This window comes from Neopsephotus bourkii, unplaced genomic scaffold (assembly GCF_033783945.1).
Source record: "Neopsephotus bourkii isolate Nb327-2 ecotype Australia unplaced genomic scaffold, CSIRO-AGI_Nbou_v1 NB_873, whole genome shotgun sequence".
Lineage (NCBI taxonomy): Eukaryota > Metazoa > Chordata > Aves > Psittaciformes > Psittacidae > Neopsephotus > Neopsephotus bourkii.
In genome coordinates this window covers 3,267,170-3,291,083 of record NW_026901367.1, presented here as the reverse complement: position 1 = coordinate 3,291,083, position 23,914 = coordinate 3,267,170, and the positions used below count along the sequence as shown (strand labels likewise).

The 23,914-nt window shown below is 52.4% G+C and overlaps 1 protein-coding gene and 1 long non-coding RNA gene across 7 annotated transcripts in view; one reads left to right on the top strand and one right to left on the bottom strand.

Annotated features, from left to right (window-relative positions):
* Positions 1-9,223, bottom strand: part of RALGAPA2 (Ral GTPase activating protein catalytic subunit alpha 2) — a 113,460-nt gene extending 104,237 nt beyond the window's left edge. For all 5 annotated transcript variants that reach the window (XM_061356921.1, XM_061356922.1, XM_061356920.1 and 2 more), the window contains exons 1-3: positions 9,078-9,223; positions 1,384-1,494; positions 705-754 (exon numbers count right to left, since the gene is read on the bottom strand). In XM_061356921.1, coding sequence (XP_061212905.1) covers positions 705-754; positions 1,384-1,494; positions 9,078-9,183 — 267 coding nt within the window. In that variant the 5' untranslated portion in view covers positions 9,184-9,223. The remainder of the gene's footprint in view (positions 1-704; positions 755-1,383; positions 1,495-9,077) is intronic.
* LOC133214188 (uncharacterized) overlaps positions 8,983-23,914 on the top strand; it is a 56,558-nt gene continuing 41,626 nt past the window's right edge. For both annotated transcript variants that reach the window (XR_009726027.1, XR_009726028.1), the window contains exon 1: positions 8,983-9,106. This is a non-coding gene — a long non-coding RNA (uncharacterized LOC133214188). The remainder of the gene's footprint in view (positions 9,107-23,914) is intronic.

The following is a 23,914-nucleotide window of genomic DNA, read 5'->3' as shown; positions in this document are numbered from 1 at the left end:
TTAATAAATCACATTTTAAACAGCAAGTCATTAAAAAAGTGAAATTAACATTTCACACACTCAGCTCAAACTGCTATGCGGTAGTTGACAACTCTTATTCATTTTGTTCTCCTTGTGCTGCGAGACGAGACCGAATACTGCAGTCCTAACAGATGCCCCCCTGTGAAAGGAGCAGAGCCCAAACTCCTGCTGGGAGACATTCAACATAAAGGTGACACTGAACCTCACCCTGACAAAGCACAGCGGAGCAGAACTGATGTTTCAAACTAGCCCTCCATGAGGCACAGAAGGAAGAGCTTCATTCAAACAAAACTGCTCCCAAATTCTACTGAGAGAAGCCAGGACACTTCCAAAGAGTTGATCCTCAGGACAGGTATAATTCATAATGACAGTATTCATATTATTTACAGCTAAGCAACATTAATACACCTGTCATTTATCAAAACGACTATCAAGTAATTCTGATGAAATCTCTTAACTCTGGATATTAATTCAACCAACATTCCTATTGCATAATGAACTGTTTATTGTCGTCATATCTGCAAGCTTACACCCCCCCCAGTTCTCCTTTGCCTCCTACTTTGTGTAGTCACGGACACCTACTGTCGGTTTGACTGACATCTGGCTTCACCCCTCCTTGTAAAGGCCTAAGTAAGCATACAATGACAGTGAGATTTAACATAAAAAGTAGTTATAAAACTTACTTCAAAAAGAAAGAGAATGGAGTCCAGCTCCTCCCTTTGTGATTTATTCCCTGCAAGGCAGAAAGCAACAGTTTGCCATAAATACACGGTATGAGACCGATGGCAAAATCACACCCAACTGAAGTCAAGGACGTTGCACTCTGCTTATTTTATTCATCTTTAATATCAAAAGAGCAAGATGCTTCCAGACTTCAGCGCCCCTCTCTCTCGAATGTGAGTGAGGGACCGCTGGAATCCAGGTCACCGTGCCCATCTCCAAGCAAACAGCCTCTGCTGCCGACAGAGCTCCAGCACTGCGCTTGGTCTGCGCATCTCTGACAGTGCTTGAGCTGAACAGACATCTGCTTAACTGCAGGCTGAAGGCTTCAGCACTTCAAACGAGACAAGAGGATGTGGATGTAAATGCACAAGAACCGATTCTTGAGCTGAAGTGACACTTCACCATAAAAATGCATTTAGAATTCTTTTCAGTTACGACATTTCAGAGCAATTTCTGTGCTCATCTCTCTGCTACCATAAAATTAACATGATTAATACTAATGCTGTACTGCACAGAACCATTAATGCAAATAGAGGTAACTGTGGACTAGACAATCACCAGATAAGCTCTAACAGAATGCTGTCGAGAACAGTTGGGGAAAACTGACTCAACAATTGCTGGCAAACCTCTGAAACTTACCTTTTTGTTTCAAGCTATTTTCCAGTGTTATGAAGTTTTCATAGAATACAAAATAAATTTGAGAATAATTGCTCTCAAAAAATTGCTTCAGGTCACTCCCGTCCACAATATCTGAAAAGAGGAACAAACAGAGTCATTGCACAACGTCACAAAGCTGGAAGGCGCTGTGCTCATGCAAATTGAGTGTTAGAGAATGAAATAAGCACAATACAAAACCATTGCAGGGAGTTCATTGGGTGTTCTACACCAAACTGTGATTCCATCCTTGCAAGTAAAACAGGGACATTTCCATTTGCGCTTCACCGGTGAAAGGTTGCCTGTGGCTGAGGTCCACTGGGTTCCATAAACAGAAACAGAAAGGAGATGGGCTGTGTCTTGGCTATCAACACAATGGCTTCTGTGTCATTACAAGGAGGTACTGGGGGAAAAGACAAACACCAGCAAAGATTCCTGCATGCAAGTTGCAGACTATCTGACAAGCAGATCAGTTCAGAAAACAGCAGATTCCCAATTCATTTGAATAGAAAGCCAGGCGTGCTCCCTTCCCTGAGCCTTGGCTTGGGGCTGGCATTCGAAATAAGTTTATTTATTAAGAAGAAAAAAAACCCTAATGTTTTCTCAACCTGCCACTTGCATAACACACTTTAACATCACCTGCCCTTCACTGAACTGATTTGGTCAAGAAAAGTGAGATGATTCCATCCAAAGTAAGAAGATAAAGGGCAGGAATTATTAACAACACAGCTTCTTGCTGAAATTGCACCTCTCAAGAAACTCATTCATTAATCAAGACAAAGCAATTGCAACACAACCCAGTAATATCACACACCTGCAGGAGAGGGAATGACTTTAGTCTCGGACAATGTGGAGGGAGGGTTAATTAATACCACTTTGGTAGTAGGGCATTGCCTGGTTGCTTGTGCTACGGAAACAAGCGGGGCATGGAAACTCTTTTACATGATATCTGTTTCCTACAAGCTACTGGTCTCGAATTTGTGAGCTAAGTGCAATTATTCCCCTCTCTGAATGCGTCCTGTTAAATACAACTCTAGGAGAAAACAAGGCTTCCATTTACAAGGATTTCATATGAAGGGATGAGGTCATTAAGAGCTGAACAAAAAGGAAACTTTGCCTTTGAGCTGTGAAAGGAGGAGAAAGGAACTGCCTGATCAAAAAAAGCAAATTCTCCTTTTCTCTATGGGTGACTCATGTGTTGCTCTGCTGTCAGGAGGCGTTGGAGCACTGCAGCCCTCTCCTGCCGAACCATGGTGCTCCTCACATCCCCTTCCAAGGCGTGCAGGAAAACCTCCTCTTGCCTTAGAAGCAGGCAGCAACAACACCCCCATTTACTACCCCAAGGGCTGATATTCACTCAGAAATAAGACTTCATTGGAATCCTGCATGCAGGTTGTCATCCTGACACCACTGCCCGCTTCACCTAAAGCATAATATCCAGTACATAAGGAATAAGCCACACACCCAGTAATTCCATTGTTCAAAGACAGAGCTTTCTTGGGCATTCCACTCCCAAGTTCCTTATTTGCTGCACACATTAAGAAAATGCAATGCAACTTCTTTCCTCCTTCATCACACATGCTCATGGTGAGGAGCAGTGGAAAGCCACAGTGAGCACGAGCGCTTCTCCCTGCTCCGGTGGGCACAGGAGGGCAGAGGTGGGTGATGGCTCTGCAGCTAAACCAAAGGAAACCAGGACAAGACAGAGCTTCTCAGGAGGGCTCATGGAAAGTTGGCAAGAGGCCTGAGACAGTCACTTGGCTCACTCCTAGACGTATGTTCTGCTTGCGGCAGGGTAAGGCTCATTCTTCTGCTTTCCAAATGGAAAACACCAGTGAAAGTTTCATGCACTATTTATCATACAAAACAAGAAAATAAAACACTGACTTTAGGGAAATCCTATTGCCTGAAGAATTCAGAAGCATCCCAGGAAATCAGACTGCAGGGCTGGGATTGAATTGCAGGTATTAGGTAATATTTTTATATTTACTCAGAAGTAGCTCTCAGGTTACTCCTGCTGAAACCAGCCACCTAGTGACGCCAGAGCTCTGAGCAAGCAACACTGTCAGCCATCAGATCCATAATGGTTTTCCAAACCCACATAGATGCTAACGGCATTCCCCAAACATGGATAGGTGATCCATCGCCTGATGCTGCCCATGGGCACTTTACAGCAACACACAGGAGATAAGGAGACGTTCATGAGGGTGCCCATGATATTTCTCCCCTATAAAACACGGAGCAGTTGGCTCATAAGGTAACTGCCAGTCACCATTACTTGCCTTTCTGAAGCTGAAAGTTTAGGGAAACAAACTACCCAGGTACCACTGAATAAGAACCTGGGTTTCCTGCCAAGCTCTCATTACCCTTCCCATATGACTAAATCTGTGGGGACAATCATCCTGTCCTTCGCAAGCCAGAACCTTTCTTTTTCTGTTAACTCCAAGTGTTGCTGCAGTCACTTAAGTAATCCAAATCCTCCCTTCATTACATGAACTTCCAAAGTTGCCTGGCTTCATGTTACTCATACAAAGTTCCCTCAGTGCTGAAGGGCTTTCTTTAGCTCAAATACTTCAGAATTAAAGCAGATGAAGAGACAATGGTGCAGTCGTACCCCAGTTAATTATAAACTTTTATTACTACTCTTGCCCCAGAAATTACAGCTTTTACCTTCAAAAAGGTGCATCAGTATGGCAACATCCTATAGTAACCCCCTCTAGTTAGAACAACCTCTACAATAACTGAACACCTCCAGTTTCCCATGAAACCTCAGGATAACGGCTGCTCTAAACTCAGCAGGAAGGCTGGAAGTGGTGACCTCTGAGTGTCTCTAAATGAAAACCTCCCCTAAGCTGGTGCCATAACTGCAAACCCCACTGCCCGCCTTCAGTATCGCGTTCTTGGGCTTGGCAACGGCACCAGTCTGCTGCTGCTTTCAAAGCAATGTTATCATCCTTACCAATATTCAGTTCAAGAAAACTCAACCCCTGTAATTCAGCTTCAGCGCCGTCCCCATCCCAGGCAGCTCTCAGCGATTCACCAGTGGCTCTGGGAAGAGCCCACTCTGTTGTTTCTCAGTGTAATGTGCATGGTGGTGGGCAACTTAGAGCACCAGGGTCTGTCCACAGAGACAACATCCACACCAACATTAGCTCCAGCCTTAAAGTTCTCTGGAAAATCACTCTGAAACTGGGAGGAGCAATAACACCACACAGAAAAGGCTCAGCAGCCTCATGAAACAAAAACTTACCCATTTTCTGCATGAGCAGAGAGTGACCTCACGTAAACTACTGGAGAACTACAGCAGAGGGTAGCTGTTGCTCCTGCTACACCATTACTCATAAAAGACACTATGTCATGACAGAGCAATTCTTGGAACCAGAAGAAAAACTCCTGGGGAACACACTAAGCCATGCAAAGATGTTAGAGTGAACTTGGCACTTGTACCTGAGGAGAAAACCCCAAGAGATGCTTCAAAAGAGAAAGAGAATATTTTTACCCATGAAGAGTCACAGAAGCAAAGTTTTAAAGAGCAAAGACACATTTTTATGCTAAACAATGTCCCACAGACACTAACCTGGGAAACAGCAGAGGGCTTCATTTATGGCCAAATCACTATGAAAGAGCCAAGCTTGTCACCATCACCACTTGTAACACCAGTGTGGTTCAAGTCTATCCTAAAAAGTCCACACTGTTGACACTATATCTGGGGAAAAAAAAATGTTCCTACCGATTTTACCCAAGTTCTGAAAGTCAGTTTGTCTTTATAGCAACAAAACTAAAGGAACTTTTCTGGTCATTTCCCTAACACCACTGTGATTCCAGTGAGTGCTCTGCATGGCCATGCAGGTAGACACTGCCCACAGGAAGTAGGAGCTCAGATCCTGAAGGGCATCAGAGACTTGAGGGATGTTACAGCAACACAAACGTACAGGAATATTTTCTTTCAGTTTGGGTACTGGTCAAACAGGTGGTAGCTAAGGGACCTGAAGCCATCAAACTGTGTTGCTGATCCCGGTGCTCCCAGAACCCCTTATTTATGGAAACACACATTCCTCCTCCTCATCCCCCCCCTGTTATACCATCCTCTGATTCCTGTCCTCCTGCGTCAGCAGGATCTCAGAGGAGTAACTGTCATTTTGTTTACAGATTAATTCCTGTGATTTAAAGCTAACAAAGGCAGAGAGGATGGCACCTCCTACGGAAACACAAGAACGGGGCAGTTATTTTGAGAACATGTGCCACTACGGCCTGAGCCAAGCACTTGGGGACAGGGAGTGAAATGACTGGGGTGGGAGGACACGAAGACACACACATTCCTAGCCCTGGCCAGCACAAGGAGTGCCACACCGCAGGGGGAGAGGAAGAAACATCCAACTCTTTTTGAGACCCTATACCAAAAGCTCAGTTTGCTTTAAATACAGGAGAGATGCTTACCATGAGTTGCTTCATTCCCCTGCTGAATAACACCATAAAACATGCACTTGCAACAATATCTCTGAAGATACTATCTTCAGAAAGCCACTCCCATGTTATCTGAAGTGTTTACACTGATGTTCTCAAAGGCAGACATGAGGAACAGGACCAGAGCCTGCTTTGACACAGTGCCTGCAATAAACCACATCCCCTACGAGACAGCCAGCTGTCACATCCCAGCAGTGCAGCCAGCAAGGCCCTCATTCACTGCCCAGCCCTCCGGGTCTGATAACAGCTTCACCTGAAACCAGTGTTCAACAGGAAGCTTAATCAAAACATCAGGTCCCTACCTCTGGAAGTGGCTACTTCCTGAGCAGTGATGGGGATATTTCCCCCTGTTACCAGCTGGGTTGTCAGTACTTCCACAGAAAGCACCAGGCACGGCTCTCCCGTTCTGTTCCATCTGCCTGGGGACATCAGTGAATTTCGTCACGCTCATGGGTGTATTTCCCATTAGTTCCACCCGTCAGCTCTGTCACCAGAGCCTGACAACCTTCTGTCCTGCACGGGCACACAAAACATCACGCTCCCTAGGCTGGGTATCACCAAGAGCCACAGCCACACCAGTGCTTCACCTTAACCTAGTTGTGTCCTTCCGAGAGGCTGAAAAGGGAACATTAACCCAAGCTGCTGCACTTCTCATTTCTTCAAGTCCCTTTACTTCCATGGGGCTGGTGGAGCAGGATGGCACACAAGGTCTGTGAGCTCGCATTCCAGCCTCTCAGAGCATCTCTCCCTGGATGCTTTCACAGTGTTCTAAACCTCACCTCAGAAACAAGAAGCTTCCCAACATTTTTTTTACACTGAAACTTGCCATTCTTTTACTATTGCTTGCACAGCACATGAGCAATGAGACATACACAGGTAAAAGGCACATCATAATGCAGGTAAGCTATGTGCTCCCGCCTTTCCAAAGTCCCGCCCTTAAATACATGGCACTTAAATACAGGGTACCATTAAGAATGAAATACATAGAAAGGTGAACAAACTTCTCACACACACATTGGGTCCTCAGAGGGAAATCAACAGGAAACTGACACCAGATTGCCAACTATGGGGATTCTGTACATACAGAACAGGAGGGATTTATACCCAGAGCAGCCACAGACCCTTCACTCAGCACTAATTCCAAAGCCAAGGTTCAATGCTGTTCACAAACAGCATGCAGACTGCAGGTGCTGAGGGACTCCGACATGTGAGCCTCTTGTGTCCCACCACCACAGCGGTCAGAACTGCTCCACTTGTGAGTCCACATTGGGAATATTGACTATCTATGGTCTGGGCACATCAAACCTGTGGGCACTGCTGGTCACAAGATGAGCAAGACCTGGCCACTTTCAGAGCATGACTCAAGACCAGTTATAGATCTGTCCAGCACTTGTCCACTGATCGGTTATGCACAGAAGTCTCCAGTTCAGATCAGCTACCTAGATGCAGCAGATCACAGGGGAACACCACCTTTAAAGCAGGGTGATGGTTACTCACACATGTGCGAAACACACCCCCAGACAATCAGCAAGATGCCCGCAGCAAGCTAAACTACCACAGCCTTTGCTTTCACTTCACTCATTCATTTCCACACTCTGAGCCCAGCTTTCTCCAAGGGTCCATCCCAAGGGAGATCAGCACTGCTCTCCTCAGGACCACACTCAGGGTCCTCACCACGAAAGCTCCTCGATTTGTTACAGAACGCTCAAACCTGTTTGTGTATGTTCCCTCCTCACAGATGGCATTTTAACCTGTAGCTCCATCTCCAGCACTACGAACGGGCCCACACTGCCACAGGGAGGTTCATCCGTGCAGCCCTGCAGCCTCCTGCTCTCTCCTGACAAGCCACTAACCCAAGGCCCTCCCCTCCAGACACTTGTTTTCACAACTCATAACACAACACCTTTGAGGCTGTAACACACCTGCAAACCTGACTGAAAGGGCAAACTAGCCAATGGCTGCAGTACACCGGTACAGAGCTGATCATCTTCTCCTCCTTCTTACCGAGGAGAACAGTCTAAACTGATAAACAAACACTGCTGCCAATGCTCCTGAACAGGGACAGCGCATGAAAGCTCTTAAGAGCATTCTCCTGCTGCCATTTGCTGAGGAACAGAGAACACGAGGCCACCCAAATCTTAGCAACCCATTTCTCACAGCTGCAATCCCAGAACCCAGCCTGGTTTGGGTTGAAGGGACCTCAAAGCTCCTCCAGCTCCAACCCCTGCCACGGGCAGGGACCCCTTCCACTGGAGCAGCTTGCTCCAAGCCCCTGTGTCCAACCTGGCCTTGAGCACTGCCAGGGATGGGGCAGCCACAGCTTCTCTGGGCACCCTGTGCCAGCGCCTCAGCACCCTCACAGGGAAGAGCTTCTGCCTAAGAGCTCAGCTCAGTCTCCCCTCGGGCAGGTTCAAGCCATTCCCCTTGCCCTGTCCCTACAGGCCCTTGTCCCAAGCCCCTCTCCAGCTTTCCTGCAGCCCCTTTAGGCACTGGAGCTGCTCTCAGGTCTCCCCTTCAGGAGCCTTCTCTTCTCCAGGCTGCCCCAGCCCAGCTCTCTCAGCCTGCCCCCAGAAAAGCAGCTCTCAGGGAGGCAGCAAGAAGGACAAGCTGTCAACGTGCTGTTGACAGGAGCAGAGCTCCTAGACCGGCTCTTCCGAAGAGCCCCGCAGGAAATCACCCATGTAGGCACGGCTTTGTCCCCAAACAACAATGCTGCAGCACAAGTATTTCGACACAAGCGACCCAAGTTTCCGAAGCCCGGAGCAGCAGAACACAGCCATAACCTTGTGCATGGGCTCCAGTAACTGGGGAAGGACACGGGCTGCTGCCTTCCCACGGCGCTGAGAACGCCCGGCGCTCCCCAGCACTGCCAAGGGAGCTTGGGGAAAGCTGCGGTAACTCAGGGCAGGCACGGGCACCTGCAGCGGGGGCTGCCCGTCAAGTCTTTACTCCTGCCTGAGGACAGCAGCCGCCCAGCAGCGCTGGTGATCGGATCGAGGCACCGAGGGTGAATGGGAAGCGGGGGGGGAACGGCGGGCGCGGCCGGCACCTCCGCCTCGAGGTGAGGCTTTCGCTAAGGTGAGGCTCCTCTCGCCCGGCCCGGCCCTGCCCGGCCCCAAAGGGTTTCGCTGCCCGGCGGGGCGCAGGGGCGGGGGTCTCCCGGCCCGGTCCTGCCCCGCCCGCTCCCCTCTCTGCGCCGCGGCGGCCGCACTCACCCAGCAGCGCCCGGAGGTGCTTGAGGCGGGTGAGCACGTCCCGCTTCGGGTCCAGCGCCTTCTGCGTGGATTTCCTGACATCGGCGTGGCCCTTCCTGGAGAACATCCCTGCGCGGGGCAGCGCGGCTGCGGGCGGGCAGCGCCGGCAGAGCCCAAACCCGAGCCCGTCACCGTCCCCGCGGGCCGCCGAGCGCGCTGCCCGCTGCCCGCCGCACGGGTGGGCGTGTCCGCACCGCCCCCCCCGCCCGCCCGCCGCACTGCGCAGCCGCGCCCCCCCGCGGCCGGGAGGACTACAGCCTCCGGCGTGCCCCGCGGCGGGCGTTTGATGTGACGTCACGGCCGGGCCGGTGCGGCGGCGTTTAACGTGACGTCACGGCCGGGGTTTAACGTTGAACGGCGGCTTTATTCACCGTCCGGGTTGGATAACGGCTATGGGAAGGGCTGCTGCGCTGGGGGACAGCCAGCGCAGTCCTGCTCCAGCCGCAGTTTGTTGCCCGTGATGGCACTGTGCATGTGTCCCGAAGGCAGATGACGCCCCATGACGGCAGTGTTTGCAGTGTCAGTTGTCGGGGTTGACGCCTCCGGTGTTGACGGTGCCTGCGGTGGCCCCAGCGCCCCAGTATTATCCAATGGCCTGATCAGTGAGAGCCTCAGCGGGTGCCCAGGCAGCACCAGGGCGGGTGGCAGTGCTGATGTGCTGGGGGCAGGAGGCTCTGCAGAGGGGTCTGCACAGGCTGTATGGAGGGGATGAGGGTGATGGGATGGGGTTCAATGAGGCTCAGTGCTGGGGCCTGCACTTGGGCCACAGGAACCCCAGGAGTGCTCCAGGCTTGGGGAACAGCAGCTGGAAAATGCTCATGGGAGAGGAGCTGGGTGTGAAGGGCCTGGAGCACAAATGGGATGGGGAAGGGCTGAGGGAGCTGGGGGGTTCAGATGGAGAAGAGAAGGCTCAGGGGGGACCTGATGGCTGCCTCCAAGTGCCTGACAGGAGGATGGAACCAGGAGGGGCTGGGCTCTGCTCCCAAGGAACAAGGGATGGGACAAGAGGAACCGGCCTCAAGCTGCACCAGGGCAGGTTTAGATGGAGCTGAGGAACAATTCCTGCCCCAGAGGGTGCTCAGGCATTGGAACAGGCTGCCCAGGGCAGGGCTGCAGGCACCGGCCCTGCAAGTGTTCACACCCCCTGGAGACGAGGCCTCAGTGCCATGGGTTAGGGGTGGCCTTGGCAGTGCTGGGGTAAGGGTTGGACTGGGTGAGCTTAAAGGGCTTTTCCAACCTGGTGGATTCTGTGACTGTAGCATCCTGTACCGCAGTACAGTGGTACGGGCACAGGGCTCCATCCCTGCTTGGCAAGGTCTGCGTGGTTCAGTTGGAGTTGCCTGTGTGCCGCTTGCCAGGAATCCTGCAGTTGGATTAATGTTTGCTCTGTTGTAATGCCGCAGTGAGCTTGCTGTGGAGAATGCCCCTGTAATGTTCAATCCGTTGTTGCTGATCCTGTTGTTTCCACAGCCCTGGGACAGTACCTGTGCCAGTTAATGAACCCCTGTTTTCGCAGGGGCACTGAGCTACACACGGTTCCATGTGTGCCAAGAGCCTGTGGATTCGCTCTGCCCATGTCTCACAAGTGCTGCTGCTGCTCCCGGGGCACCCAGGGAGGGTAAAACACTGCGGGGTCAAGAGATGCACAGGAAGAGCAGGATTTGCCTGGGATGCACTGGTCCTCTCAGTAAAAATCCTGGGTAGGAAAGCCAGGGTTGCTAAGTCCCAGGGCAGGATGAGGTCCTAAGAAAGAAAATGAAGGGGTTCAGTGAAATAAACTGCACGGATAGTCCTTAGTTTTTAACAGGATTAGTTAAAAGGCCAGGTTGGACACAGGGGCTTGAAGCAAGCTGCTCCAGTGGAAGGGGTCCCTGCCTGTGGCAGGGGTTGGAGCTGGGGGAGCTTTAAGCTCCCTTCAACCCAAACCAGGCTGGGGTTCTGTGAACAATGAATTTACATGTCATATAGCTATAGAAATGATTTCTCAGCCATGGAGCATTGCAGGAAAGCAGAACGCCACAAGGAGTACCAAAGCTTGGGCTGTTCCTGCGGCTCTTTGGGGGTCACTTCCCGCAGTCACAGGAGGACAGATAGTGCTGGCACACAGCATTAAACCAAATAACCTCATCATTTTTCTTCTACAGAATGTTTCAACACATGACCTTGGAATGGGACACACAATTTGCTGTCAATAGTCTATTGTTTCGGAGCCCATTTACGGCTTACAGTAACTCATATTGCGTATTCTTCCCATCACTCACTTACACAATGCCTCCTCCTAGAAGAGTGATAAATCTCCCACAAGTGTCTCAACTCTGTGGTCACGGGTTGCCAGTTGGGTACCTGCAGCTCCCTGAGAGGAGCCGCTTGGGTCATTCCAGCTTTTCCCTTTCACTGCCACAATCAATGCGCGCAGTTGGCTCAGGGAGCGCATGGCTAAAATCTTGGCTTGCTCTTCGCTTTTTTCTTTTTTCCCCTTTTCCTTTTATTTCAATTGGCTTAGAAAAACAGCAACTTTCAGCCTGTCCCTTCTGGCAGTTTCTCATCGTTCCAGGTCATTGTCTTTTCCTGCTGGGTTAAAAAAGGCCTTGTTATTGCGGATGAGGTGATTGTGGCTGTATGGCTGCTCTCATGTCTAATAACTTGTGTGACAACGGGAGCATTTGGTGCCTCACACCTAACTGCATGGCTTCAGGCACTCTGTGCTGTCAAGTTTGCCAGGAATTCTTCCCATGAAAGCTCCCTGGAATCTCGATTCCATGGCTGGAGTGACGGTGCCCTGGGAGAGCAGTGCTTTCGCTTCGCTCCCTGTTAGGTCCTGCACAATGTGGTCATGTAAAGAGCTCGGTGAGTCATTTAGCATAGGCATAATTAGAGTGGGTTGGGGTTTTCTGGTTAATTCTGTGATTAAAATCACAGAATTCAGGTCATTTGAGCTTGGTTCTTGCTCATCAGTGAGCTGCAGGGAGGAAGATGTGCCCAGTGCCACGTGTAGATGGTAGGGAGTTAATCCACTGTGGGGCAGACATTCATGTCTGGGGCTTGGAGGGTTGGCCCTGCTGAGTGAACGTGCCAGGACAGCCAACTGCAGGCAGCCAGGGCAGGTCTGAAGGCACCTTCTTGTCTCCCACAGCATTGAGAGCTTAATGCAGAGCAGGGCAAATTGAACCCTGCTGCTGCTACAGTGAAAGTGTTAACGCACTTTAACACTTACGTGAGGACTAAATCTGACCTTGGTATCAGTGCTGGCTCCTCTGAAATAGGAAAAGGCAGGCTGATGAAGGGCTGGCCATTGCCATCATCCACTGCACCCCTGTGAGAAGGGGGTTTGGCCACTTGGCTGCCATGAGGCAAACTCCAAAGCTCCCAGAGATTAAGATGCTTCAGAATGGGATGTGGTGGGAGCCTGTGCCTCTCAGAGGTTTCCTCCACCAGTTTTCAGGGCATGTATTACGTGGAAACACACATCTGATAAAAGCTTTTAAAAATGGAAGCTATCCTGAAGAGTTCTGCCCATTTTCCCATTATAGTTGCATTAGCTGAGTCATCAGGTGCAAAACTGAATGATAAACTGTGCATGTTCTAACTGCATCTTCTGTAGAAGAGAGAGAGTCCAGTGCAGGGCAACTAAGATGATGAAGGGAGTGGAGCATCTCCCTTATGAGGAAAGACTGAGGGAGCTGGGTCTCTATAGTTTGGAGAAGAGGAGACTGAGGGGTGACCTTATTAGTGTATATAAATATATAAAGGGGGAGTGTCGAGGATGGAGCCAGGCTCTTCTCAGTGGCAAACAATGATAGGCAAGGGGAATGGGTACAAATGGACACAAGAGGTTCCATTAAACTCTTCTCAGTGGGTGAGAACACTGGCAGGCTGCCCAGGGAGGTTGTGGATCCTTTTGGAGCATTCAAAACCCGCCTGGACACGTTCCTGTGTAACCTTATCTAGGTGTTCCTGCTCCGGCAGGGGGATTGGACTAGATGATCTTTTGAGGTCCCTTCCAATCTCTAACATACTGTGATACTGTGATAATACTTTGCTCTGTGTGTAAATGCATCACCATACTCTGGCTTGTCTTCCCAGGGTAAAATTCCTTTGTCTCTTACTAAGCATAAGCAGTCAGTATATCAGCAAGGTTCAAACCTGTTTAACAGTTCCTCCTCTGAGTTTTATCTAAGCAAATACAGCCAAATGGAGCCATACCTTGAACTCAGAACTGTGTGCAACTGATCTTTAAGCTATTAGTTAAAACATCATAAAATACAGCTTTTGAAATGATTCATTTCTGAGATGATGTAGCAGGATGCAGAGATCCCAGTAAACAGGCAGCAGTGATCCCAGTGGAATCCCCTGTGGAAGGGAGCTGTGGGCAGAACCTCTGCCCTGTGTTCTCTGACTGCAGTTCCCAGAGGTCAGATGATGCATTTCCGAAAGCTGATGCTTAAGGTAGAATAATTTCCTGCAGGAGATTTGGTCATTCAGCGTTCAGGATCTGAAGTCACATCTATATAAAGCAGTCACTTAAGGGGACAAAGCAGTCATCACTTATCACGGAGCTGGATTTGTAAGGGTCGCAGCACAGTGTGACGTCTGGTGTGAGCTGCACATGCAGGCATCCGCACAGCAGCAGTGGGAGCAGATGGGGTGTTCATCTGGGGAAAGGGAACCTGCCTTTTGAGCTGTGTAGTTTGGACGAGGCACTGGGCCAGCCCCGGGGCAGGAGCACCAGCACCACACCAGCATGGAGAGGTTTCTGGGACGTCAGAGCACAGCCAAGGCCCCATGGATGGAGCAGGAATGGGGACCTTGAAAGTCCAGTCCCAGGAGCCTGCCCTGAGGGGGAGGCCTGGCTCAGCCACAGCCCCTTGCTGCCCCTGCTGCAGGCAGCTACTGCCCAAGCTGCGGTTTCAGCCCTCAGTGCACATCAGCAGCACATCGTCAGCAAGCACAGCAGCAGCAGCACAGCAGCACATCAGCAGCACATCGGCACAGCACATCAGCACAGCACAGCAGCAGCAGCAGCACAGCAGCAGCACAGCAGCACAGCAGCAGCAGCACATCAGCAGCAGCACATCAGCAGCAGCAGCAGCAGCACATCAGCAGCAGCACAGCAGCAGCACATCGTCAGCAAGCACATCAACAGCAGCACAGCAGCAGCAGCACAGCAGCACATCAGCAGCAGCACAGCAGCAGCAGCACATCAGCAGCAGCACATCAGCAGCAGCAGCAGCAGCACATCAGCAGCAGCACATCAGCAGCAGCACATCAGCAGCAGCAGCAGCAGCACATCAACAGCAGCACATCAGCAGCACATCAGCAGCACATCAGCATCAGCACAGCAGCACATCAGCAGCACATCAGCAGCAGCACATCAGCAGCAGGGGCAAGGGCAGCACTTCTCCCGTCAGAAATAGAACAGCCTAAATTATTAATGTGCACTTTCGCTGCAGGCAGGCACACTGCCCTCCATGGCATGGCTCTGGCCGTGTTCCTCCCCTCTTGGAAGCAGCGTGGTACTGCCAGGGAATAACAGGGTCAGGCCAGCAGTGATGGCCCCACAGGCGGTCCCTGACACTGGTGCTCAGTTGCCACCTCTGACGCTGTGAGGGATGCAGGGGCAGGGGAGCAGAAGCAAAGTGCACAGTGTTAGTCTTTGGTCATGTTTTCCGTCCTTGCGTCTGGGCTATCACACAATTCCAGACTGCTTGTGGTTGAAGAGACCTTAAAGCTCATCCAGTACCAGCCCCTGCCATGTTCACTGTCATGGGTCACTGCCAGCTAATGGGAGACCACAAAGCAGCGTCGGGACACAGCTCCAGGGCATTCTGTGCTGGAGCGAGTGGCTGGGGCGCAGCTGGGGAGTATGCTGAGCAGAGCTGGCCCCAGGGATCTTTGCCTTGCCAAGGAAAAGGCTTCCTGACATTCCCAGACACACACGAGCTGCAGGCCCGGTACTGCCCCCTCCGAGCAGGGTCGTTTCCCACACCCCATGAATCCCCTTGCCTGAGCCTGCTCCTGATGTCAGGCATGCCCAAGGCCTCATCACCTCCCAGGGGACAGAGGAAAGGCTCAGCAAGGCCACAAGCATGAAACAGAGCCATGTGCCTGTGCAGGGACCCTGCCCCTCTCCTGTCTGTTTGCTGCAGTGGAGGGAGACCTTGGGAGAGACCAGGGCAGAGCCTCATAGGAGCCCTTTAGGGACCAAGGACCTGCAGGGACAGGGCAAGGGGAATGGCTTGAACCTGCCCGAGGGGAGACTGAGCTGAGCTCTTAGGCAGAAGCTCTTCCCTGTGAGGGTGCTGAGGCGCTGGCACAGGGTGCCCAGAGAAGCTGTGGCTGCCCCATCCCTGGCAGTGCTCAAGGCCAGGTTGGACACAGGGGCTTGGAGCAAGCTGCTCCAGTGGAAGGGGTCCCTGCCTGTGGCAGGGGTTGGAGCTGGAGGAGCTTTAAGGTCCCTTCAACCCAAACCAGGCTGGGTTCTGGGATAATAAAATGTATTGCACAGAACAACAGTCACAGCAATCCAAAGCCAGGACAAGCCTCATCTGCTTTAATCTTTGTGGTGTGATGGTGCAGGAGAAGCAGGAGCTGCCCGGTGTTTCTGTGCTCTTAACGCATTGTGCTCTTACTCGCAGCAGGGTGGACTCTGTCCTGTCCCCTTACAGCCCCGTGCAGAGGAGCTGCCTCTCACTGCTGATAACCCAGCGCTGCGTTCCCAGGCCTGGGGAACAGGCAGGGTCACTTCTGGGGAGCCTGAAACTGTAGCGGCAGAGATTAAGTTACGGAACGTGTCGGTTTCCCTGTGTCAGGGCAGCACCTGAGCCTGCAAAAAGGGCTGGGGAAGAGTAAACACAGGGCCCTGCCTCCTCAGGAACGTGCAGGTGAGATAATAATGATTTCCATAGCGTGGGATGCGGAACTGACTGTTTGTCCTGCCAGCCAAGGGTGCAGGTTCTATTTAGAAAGGGTTTTGAGTGTCCTATTGCTTATCCGTGGCCTGACACATGCACCCCTCTGCTGCGCTCTGCAGACCCCCCTGCATCCACCTCGAGACAGCAGCACCAGAGGGACCTGGAGCTGTTGGAGCGAGGCCAGAGGAGGCCATGGAGATGCTGCGAGGGCTGGAGCAGCTCTGCTCTGGAGCCAGGCTGAGAGAGCTGGGCTGGGGCAGCCTGGAGAAGAGAAGGCTCCTGAAGGGGAGACCTGAGAGCAGCTCCAGTGCCTAAAGGGGTTGCAGGAAAGCTGGAGAGGGGCTTGGGACAAGGGCCTGTAGGGACAGGCCAAGGGGAATGGCTTGAACCTGCCCGAGGGGAGACTGAGCTGAGCTCTTAGGCAGAAGCTCTTCCCTGTGAGGGTGCTGAGGCGCTGGCACAGGGTGCCCAGAGAAGCTGTGGCTGCCCCATCCCTGGCAGTGCTCAAGGCCAGGTTGGACACAGGGGCTTGGAGCAAGCTGCTCCAGTGGAAGGGGTCCCTGCCCGTGGCAGGGGTTGGAGCTGGAGGAGCTTTAAGGTCCTTTCAAACCCAACCCAGTCTGAGATTCCATGGTTAAGGCACACTGGCTGGGGTTGGCTGGCAGAGCATTGGTTCTGTGCCAGGCAGTGGAAGTGGGACTCTGCTCTCTTGCTCCTGTTAGGACTAATCACGTAAAGGACTCCTCCGGCTGGCTCTGGGTTTGATGGGTTCATTTCCCTGTCAGTGTCCCTGCAGGGTTCTCAGGCCTGGATCCCTGCACCCACTATGCACCACCTGATGCTCAAAGCCATATGGTTGGTGCTTAATTTCTGATATACACCTGACTTTCCCCAGTGTGCATCCCACAGACTGCTTTCCATGGATCAGCTTTGGCAAAGGTTCAGATTTCCACTGGGTTTATGGAAGCAAAGGCGCCTTGTCCATTTACACTGGCTGAGGATCTCCCTTGCGGACTCTCACTCCAAGGGTTTCATGTTGTCCCTTTGCTTGTCACGGGTGAGTCAATCAGTGACTGACACCATGGGACTGACATGGATGCCACGTGTTGGAGGGGCTGGAGGTGCACAGGAGGCAGGGGAGTGCCCAGCTGATGGGGTGGTGGAGAAGGGCAGTTCAAGGTGCAGGATGCCTGTCCCCTGGAGCAGTGTGCTGACTGCTCGGGTGAGCACGCTGCAGCCCTGCCTCCCAGCGAGCACTTCAGTACTTAGCCCGAGTTACTTGATACCTGCTTCCCAGGAGTTGAATATTCACTGTAGGAAAAGCAGACGGGACTCTGGTACCCCAAAGTGCATCACCCTCCTCCTCCTCCTCAGCGTTTAGGTCTGGGTTAAGCTGACAGTGGTTGTGCTGCAATGCTCAGGTCTAGGCTAGTGCAGGGACTGGAGACCAGCAGCAGCCCTTTGTCCAGCTCCTTTGGGACGGGCTGTGACATGGAGATCTTCAGCTGTGGGATCAGCATATTGCCAGCTGCATGTGGTCATCTGCAGAAGGTACAAAAGCAGGGAGGAATCAACTGCCAGATAGAGGTGTCTGAGTGTATGGTTGGTTTCCCCATCCAGCCATAGGTACAGCATCAGGCTTGAGGCTTTGCACGCCACAAGCAAGCCACGAGGCTTGGAGACCTCACAGCTGGTGGAGGGCAGTGGCCCTGCAGAGGGGCAGCAGCATCAGGATCAGGATGTGGCCCTGGCCCTGTGGCGAGCACAGCTTCCAGCAGGCTGCAGGATGGCACATAGCAGACAACAGCGCTGGAGTAAGCCATGCTGAAGTAAAGCACGTGTAAAGCTGGAGCAGGAGTGTCCCTAAGCGGAGCAGCACTTGGGAACTGGCTTTTGAGAGTCTCCTAAGCCTGGGAATCTGGCAGTGAAAGGGGATGAGGCTTCTGGGTGCTGGGCTGTTTCGGAGAAATCTGATGGAAAATCGTAACCACTGCAGCATGTGAGGCACTGAAATGTCATTTTTACAATAAAAATGATAGATAGGAGAACCCCACTGTCAAGAAAAGCTGTCAGGATTCCTTCTGCCAGGATTTCAGACTGTCTCTAGAGCGAAGGAGAATTCATGCCTAGGGATGGAAAAAAAACCTAAAATAGAACGAACATGGATTGTGTGTCCCTTGGTGCCTCCCAAAGGAAACGGCACAGAGAATGAGGAAATTTCATGGAGTAAAAATATCAACCCAGCAAGGAGAGACCTTGCGAAAGGTTGAACCACGTGAAGAGGTTTATGGCAGGCTGTGAAAGCCCATCACCTCCCGCCCTGCCCGAGATCTGTCCATGAGGAGCTGTTACAGCTCGACTCAGGACCGCACTAAGAGACAGCGATGGCTTATGCTGTAACAGCAGGAAACCCCTCCTCCGCTTCCCTGCTCCGTGTGCCGTGGCACTGGGATAAAGCGCTGCTGTCTCCACTCACTATATCCTGGATAAGGGTTGTTTGCTGCGCCCCTCTCCAAGAGGAAAGGTCGCTCCTGCTCTCGGAGGAGCTCCAGCCGTTTCCTCCTGGCAGCGCTCCCTTCGGCCTGTGGCATCGCATGGGCAGGTCCCGGGAGCCCCAGCTCCTCCCCTGGCTGTGTGCTGGGTTTGGGGACACGGGTTAACCCTGTCACTGCCGTCCTGCCCCGAGCCACCCCTGAGCCCGCAGGCAGCGTGGGTCAGGTACGGTCTTAAGGAGCAGTGAGATGCTGACAGTCAGAATACTGCTGCTCTGAGGAAATACTGCTCAGAGGGCAAGAGCTAAAGGTCACTTGTCAGTGCAAGTTACAGTTGAAGTGTGCTCCCGTACGAAATGAGGCTTTCTCCTCTTGTCCTCTGCTCGGCGTTCTTGGTCTGGTTTTTCTATTGCCGTGCATTGAACCTCAGCTCTCTTGTTTTGATTCGACAGCATGTTTGTGTTCTCAGTTTTCTCTCGTCTTGTGTTTGCTCTTTATCACCCTAAGGAACAATAAAAGAGGAAGGAAGCAGTTGACCGGGATCAACCTTAGGCTGAGCTTTGTTAACATCAAGAATGACCATGCAGATTGTCTTAACCCTGAGTGCAATTTATGCCAACAAACCAGACCTCATCTAATGGCCACCTAATATGTTAAAGGGTGCTTCTGAAAGTAAGATCTCAAATTGTCTTGTAGGGAGGAGAACAAAACCCCTTAAAACAATCCAGAAACACACAAAGCAACTGCTTGCTACTGATGTTACCCAGACTTTTCCTTCTCCTCTTCCTTTGCAAGTCAATGACTGCTGAAAGCAGTGCAGTGATTGCAGCCTCAGAACTCAGATTTCCTCCATGGCAGAAAATAACAAAACTCAGTTTTGCCAACACAGCTGGTGCTCAGATGAAATTATGTGGTTCACTTTGAAACGGTATTAAGAGAGAAACTTTAATTAACCTGTACCACTGAGTCAGAAGATAATATCTGCTGCGTGGAACGGGCAGGCAAAATACGAGAAAATCATTATTTGCAATTAGATACATGCATTACAGACAATGCTGTAATTAAAATGTACTTAATGTCACAGGAGGTCCTTTATTATCCAAATAATTTGTGGAGGGCTGTGGGAACAATGTGGTGAGGATCCACCCTCTGAAGAATAAAGCACCACAGAATTCCACAGGAGCTGAGGCGATCTGAGCACTGGAGTCCCGTTGGTACTGGGATGCATATGGGTTACCTGTTCCCTGCTGTGCTTCCCTCCTGTGGTCCCCTGATGGGTGACAGCCAGACAGTGATATCCCTGTGCTGCTGCCCCTGGAGTGTGGGCACCTCTGGATGGGTGTGGGTCACAGGGAGGAAGAGATGCCACTGGGCATCTTTCCCTGGGAAAATGGATCTCTTCATTATTGGCTTATTATCTGCAACAAACCCAAGTGATTAAGGTTCCTGGGGCTAATCCTTGTCTCTACTGTAGCACTTCCAAGGCACTTAAGCCGTGAAAACAGGCCACAACCAAGAAAAAAATGTCACTTATACATGCTTGAAGTGCTCTTTTTCCTTGTACACCTCTTGCAGAATGAGCAGGGTGAGGGTCGGATAAGCACAGCCCAGTAAATCCATGGGGATTGCTTAGGAGCAAGGTCCAGCCCTGCCTCCAAGAGCTGGGCTGTACAGCCAGAGAGGCTGACACGGCCATAGGAACAGACATGGAGGGGCTGGTGATGGAGTTGGCAGAAGATGTGGAACAGTGGCCAGTCATGAGCACTGCTCCTCTGCCCGAGGACATGGGCACTGCTGCCTCTATGGTAAACCACCTCTCAGCTCATGTATTTCCCTGTCTGAGACAAATAGTTTGGAAGTGTCTCCAACTACCAATGCACGATGGCTGCTTGATGTAGACTATCATTTTTCATTAAGAGAAGAGCTTGTTTTACCCAGGTGATACCAAGACCTGAATTTCAAAATGGTGCAAAGATTCTGTGCAGCTGCCTCACATACTGCTGCATTCAATGCTCATTTGAGTCCCAGACTGGTTTGGGTGGGAGGGACCTTAAAGCTCCTCCAGCTCCAACCCCTGCCACAGGCAGGGACCCCTTCCACTGGAGCAGCTTGCTCCAAGCCCCTGTGTCCAACCTGGCCTTGAGCACTGCCAGGGATGGGGCAGCCACAGCTTCTCTGGGCACCCTGTGCCAGCGCCTCAGCACCCTCACAGGGAAGAGCTTCTGCCTAAGAGCTCAGCTCAGTCTCCCCTCGGGCAGGTTCAAGCCATTCCCCTTGGCCTGTCCCTACAGGCCCTTGTCCCAAGCCCCTCTCCAGCTTTCCTGCAGCCCCTTTAGGCACTGGAGCTGCTCTGAGGTCTCCCCTTCTCTTCTCCAGGCTGCCCCAGCCCAGCTCTCTCAGCCTGGCTCCAGAGCAGAACTGCTCCTCTGACAAGGCTCTGAGTGATTCAAGCCAGCACTTGGATGTTTCTTGGTACCCTGCACCCCAGGCCATGGGGAACCCGCCTTTGCTGTTCTGTACCTGTGCACATGCCCGTGCCTGTGCCTTGCCTGCAGCCGGTCCCTGCGCTCACAGTAGCCAGCCCCAGGTGCCAGGGGAGGCTCCCGGTGCAGATGCTGCTCTGGGCCTCACCTCCCTGGTGCCAGTGCAGGTTTGGTCAGAGCCCTCCATCCCATCCGCATGTCCCTGTGCAGAGCACGGCGCTGCTGCTGTGGGGCTGTTGTGCTGCCCGAGTACAGAACACAGAACCCAGGCTCATTGCAGGGCGAGTCTGACCCATGGGCCACATCACTGTGGAAGGGAGAGGGAGTAGCAACCAGCCGTGATGAAGTTCATGTTTCTGTATGGAAATAGCTGTTTCTTCAAACCATAAATCACAGGCAAAATGGCTGCAAAATGTATGAAAGTGAAGGAATGGCTCGAGGGGAAAGCACCCCCAGTATATCATCAGCTGCTGCTTTCCCTCCCAGAGGCTTCTCCACTTCCCTGTCTGCAAGAGAACAAAGAAACTCTGCCAGAGCTGCCCGGGGATTCATGGGGAATAATGAGAATTCGTTGCTAATTAGGGCTCCAATTAAAAACCTCATCTTTGCAGGGCCACTCTTAATGAACTTGTGAATTGCAGCTGCAGACTTTCAGCCCTAGGAACATCCCTTGCTTGATTCTGGTTGTGTATGCACAGGGTGAGCGAGGGATGGAGGCAGGGGTGGGTGCAGGGATGGATGCAGGGATGGAGGCAGGGATGGTGGCAGGAATGGGTACAGGGATGGATGCAGGGATGGAGGCAGGGATGGGTACAGGGATGGATGCAGGGATGGGTAGCAGGGATGGGTACAGGGATGGATGCAGGGATGGGTAGCAGGGATGGGTGCTGGGATGGATGCAGGGATGTGTGACAGGGATAGATGTAGGGATGAATGCAGGGATGGAGGCAGGGTTGGGTGGCAGGGATGGATGCAGGGATGGAGGCAGGGATGGGTGGCAGAGATGGATGCAGGGATGGAGGCAGGGATGGGTGGCAGAGATGGATGCAGGGGTGGATGGCAGGGATGGAGGCAGGGATGGGTGACAAGGATGGATGCAGGGATGGAGGCAGGGATGGGTGGCAGAGATGGATGCAGGGGTGGATGCAGGGAAGGATGCAGGGATGGGTGGCAGGGATGGATGGAAGGGATGGATGCAGCGGTGTGTTCAGGGATGGAAGCAGTAGGGGGGAAGGGGAGACACACAAGTGCTGGGCAGCAGGAGGATGGAGAGGGGGATGCTGGATGTGCACTAGGTACCATTATGAGCTGGGGCCTGCCCTTGCCCACTCTGCTGCACACAGGGAGGTTTGCCCTTCGCACCAGTGTCGTCCCGTGCTCACTCACAGGGCTGGAGCTGGAGAAGCACAGTGCAGCTGCTGTGGCCATGGCCCCTCATGGGCCTCCCCATGCCCAGAGCTGGTGGCCACAGTTTGAGGTGGGCAGCAGCAGAGCTCGGGGTGGGCGCTGCTGGCACCAGGCTGGGGTGTGAATCAGGATGACGTTCATCTCACAGCATATGTGGCTTCGTAAGGAAGAGGGGTGGCAATCCATGGTGTATCTTGATCAGCCTTAGCCTCATCAGAAACCTCTATTCATGCACATGCTGTTAGGAGTGGTGGACAGGCACAGGGACCGCAGGGGAGCCTTGATGTGTGGCTGCATCTTTGCCCATGACAGCACACAGCCCGGTCGTGTGGATCTGCACACATCTGCACCTTTGTGCACTCTAAGGGGCACTTTAATTCAGATCAGTGGCTACCACAGCCTTCCTCCATGGTCCTTGGTGGTTTCCCACAGTGATGTGCTGTGTTTGGTGTGCTCCAGACCCCGGATCAGGGAATGGGGAGCCTGCACTGCTCAGGAAAATGGGAATGTATGGGGGAACACCGTGTTCTTTGTGTCCTGCTGCTGATTCAGGTACAAAGCAAACAGAGCCAAACCCATCCGTGCTGTAACCCCCCAGCCCCAGCAGTGGCTGCATGCGTACGGGCGCAGGTACCCAGGCACACTGCTGCAGTGCACCAAAGCCCCGCTCCTGTGACCATGGCTTCCTCTGCCAGGCCCTGCCAGGAGGCTCATCCCCATGGTGTCTGTGCCAGGACCCTTTGCAGCAGGGTTTTTTCTCCTGGGAGAACACTACGAAAGCACTGGAGGACAATGAAGGGGGGTCTGAAACACTCCTGAAAGCTGATGAGAAGTGGGAGGCAGCAGAACAGGGGTAACATTCCTGTTAATTGTACTCATGTTCCTATGGACTAACCATGAAAGAGAAGCCCCCACAGTGGATGATGGTGGTGGCACCTCTGGAGATCATCCATGCAGGGCCACCCCTGCTCAATCAGGGTCCCCCAGAGCAGCCATCAGGACCAGGCCTGGTTGGCTTTGGAGCGTGTCCGAGGATGGAGACTGCAGGGCCTCTCCATGCAGGCTGGGCCAGTATCTGACCTCCGAAAGGAGCAGTTTGTGTGCCTGACTGGAATCCCCTGGGCTTCAGGGCCGCGTTTGCCTCTTTCCCAGGGCTTGAAGACGAGGCTGTGATGGGAAGCAGGTAAGGGAGGTACCCAGGCTCTTGGGTGAGAGCCTCTCCCAGATCAAACACAGCCAGGGGAGCAATCAGTGGGTTAATTAGAATCACAGAATCATAGAACAGTCAGGGTTGGAAAGGACCTTAAGATCATCAGGTTCCAACACCCATCCAGGGACACCTTGCTCTAAACCATGGCACCCAAGGCCTCATCCAACCTGGCCTTGAACACTGCCAGGGATGGAGCACTCACAACCTCCCTGGGCAACCCATTCCAGTGCCTCACCAGCACTGTGCTCCTTTGCCACCAGCAGTGTCCTCTGCTCCCTGCAGCCCTGGACATGCC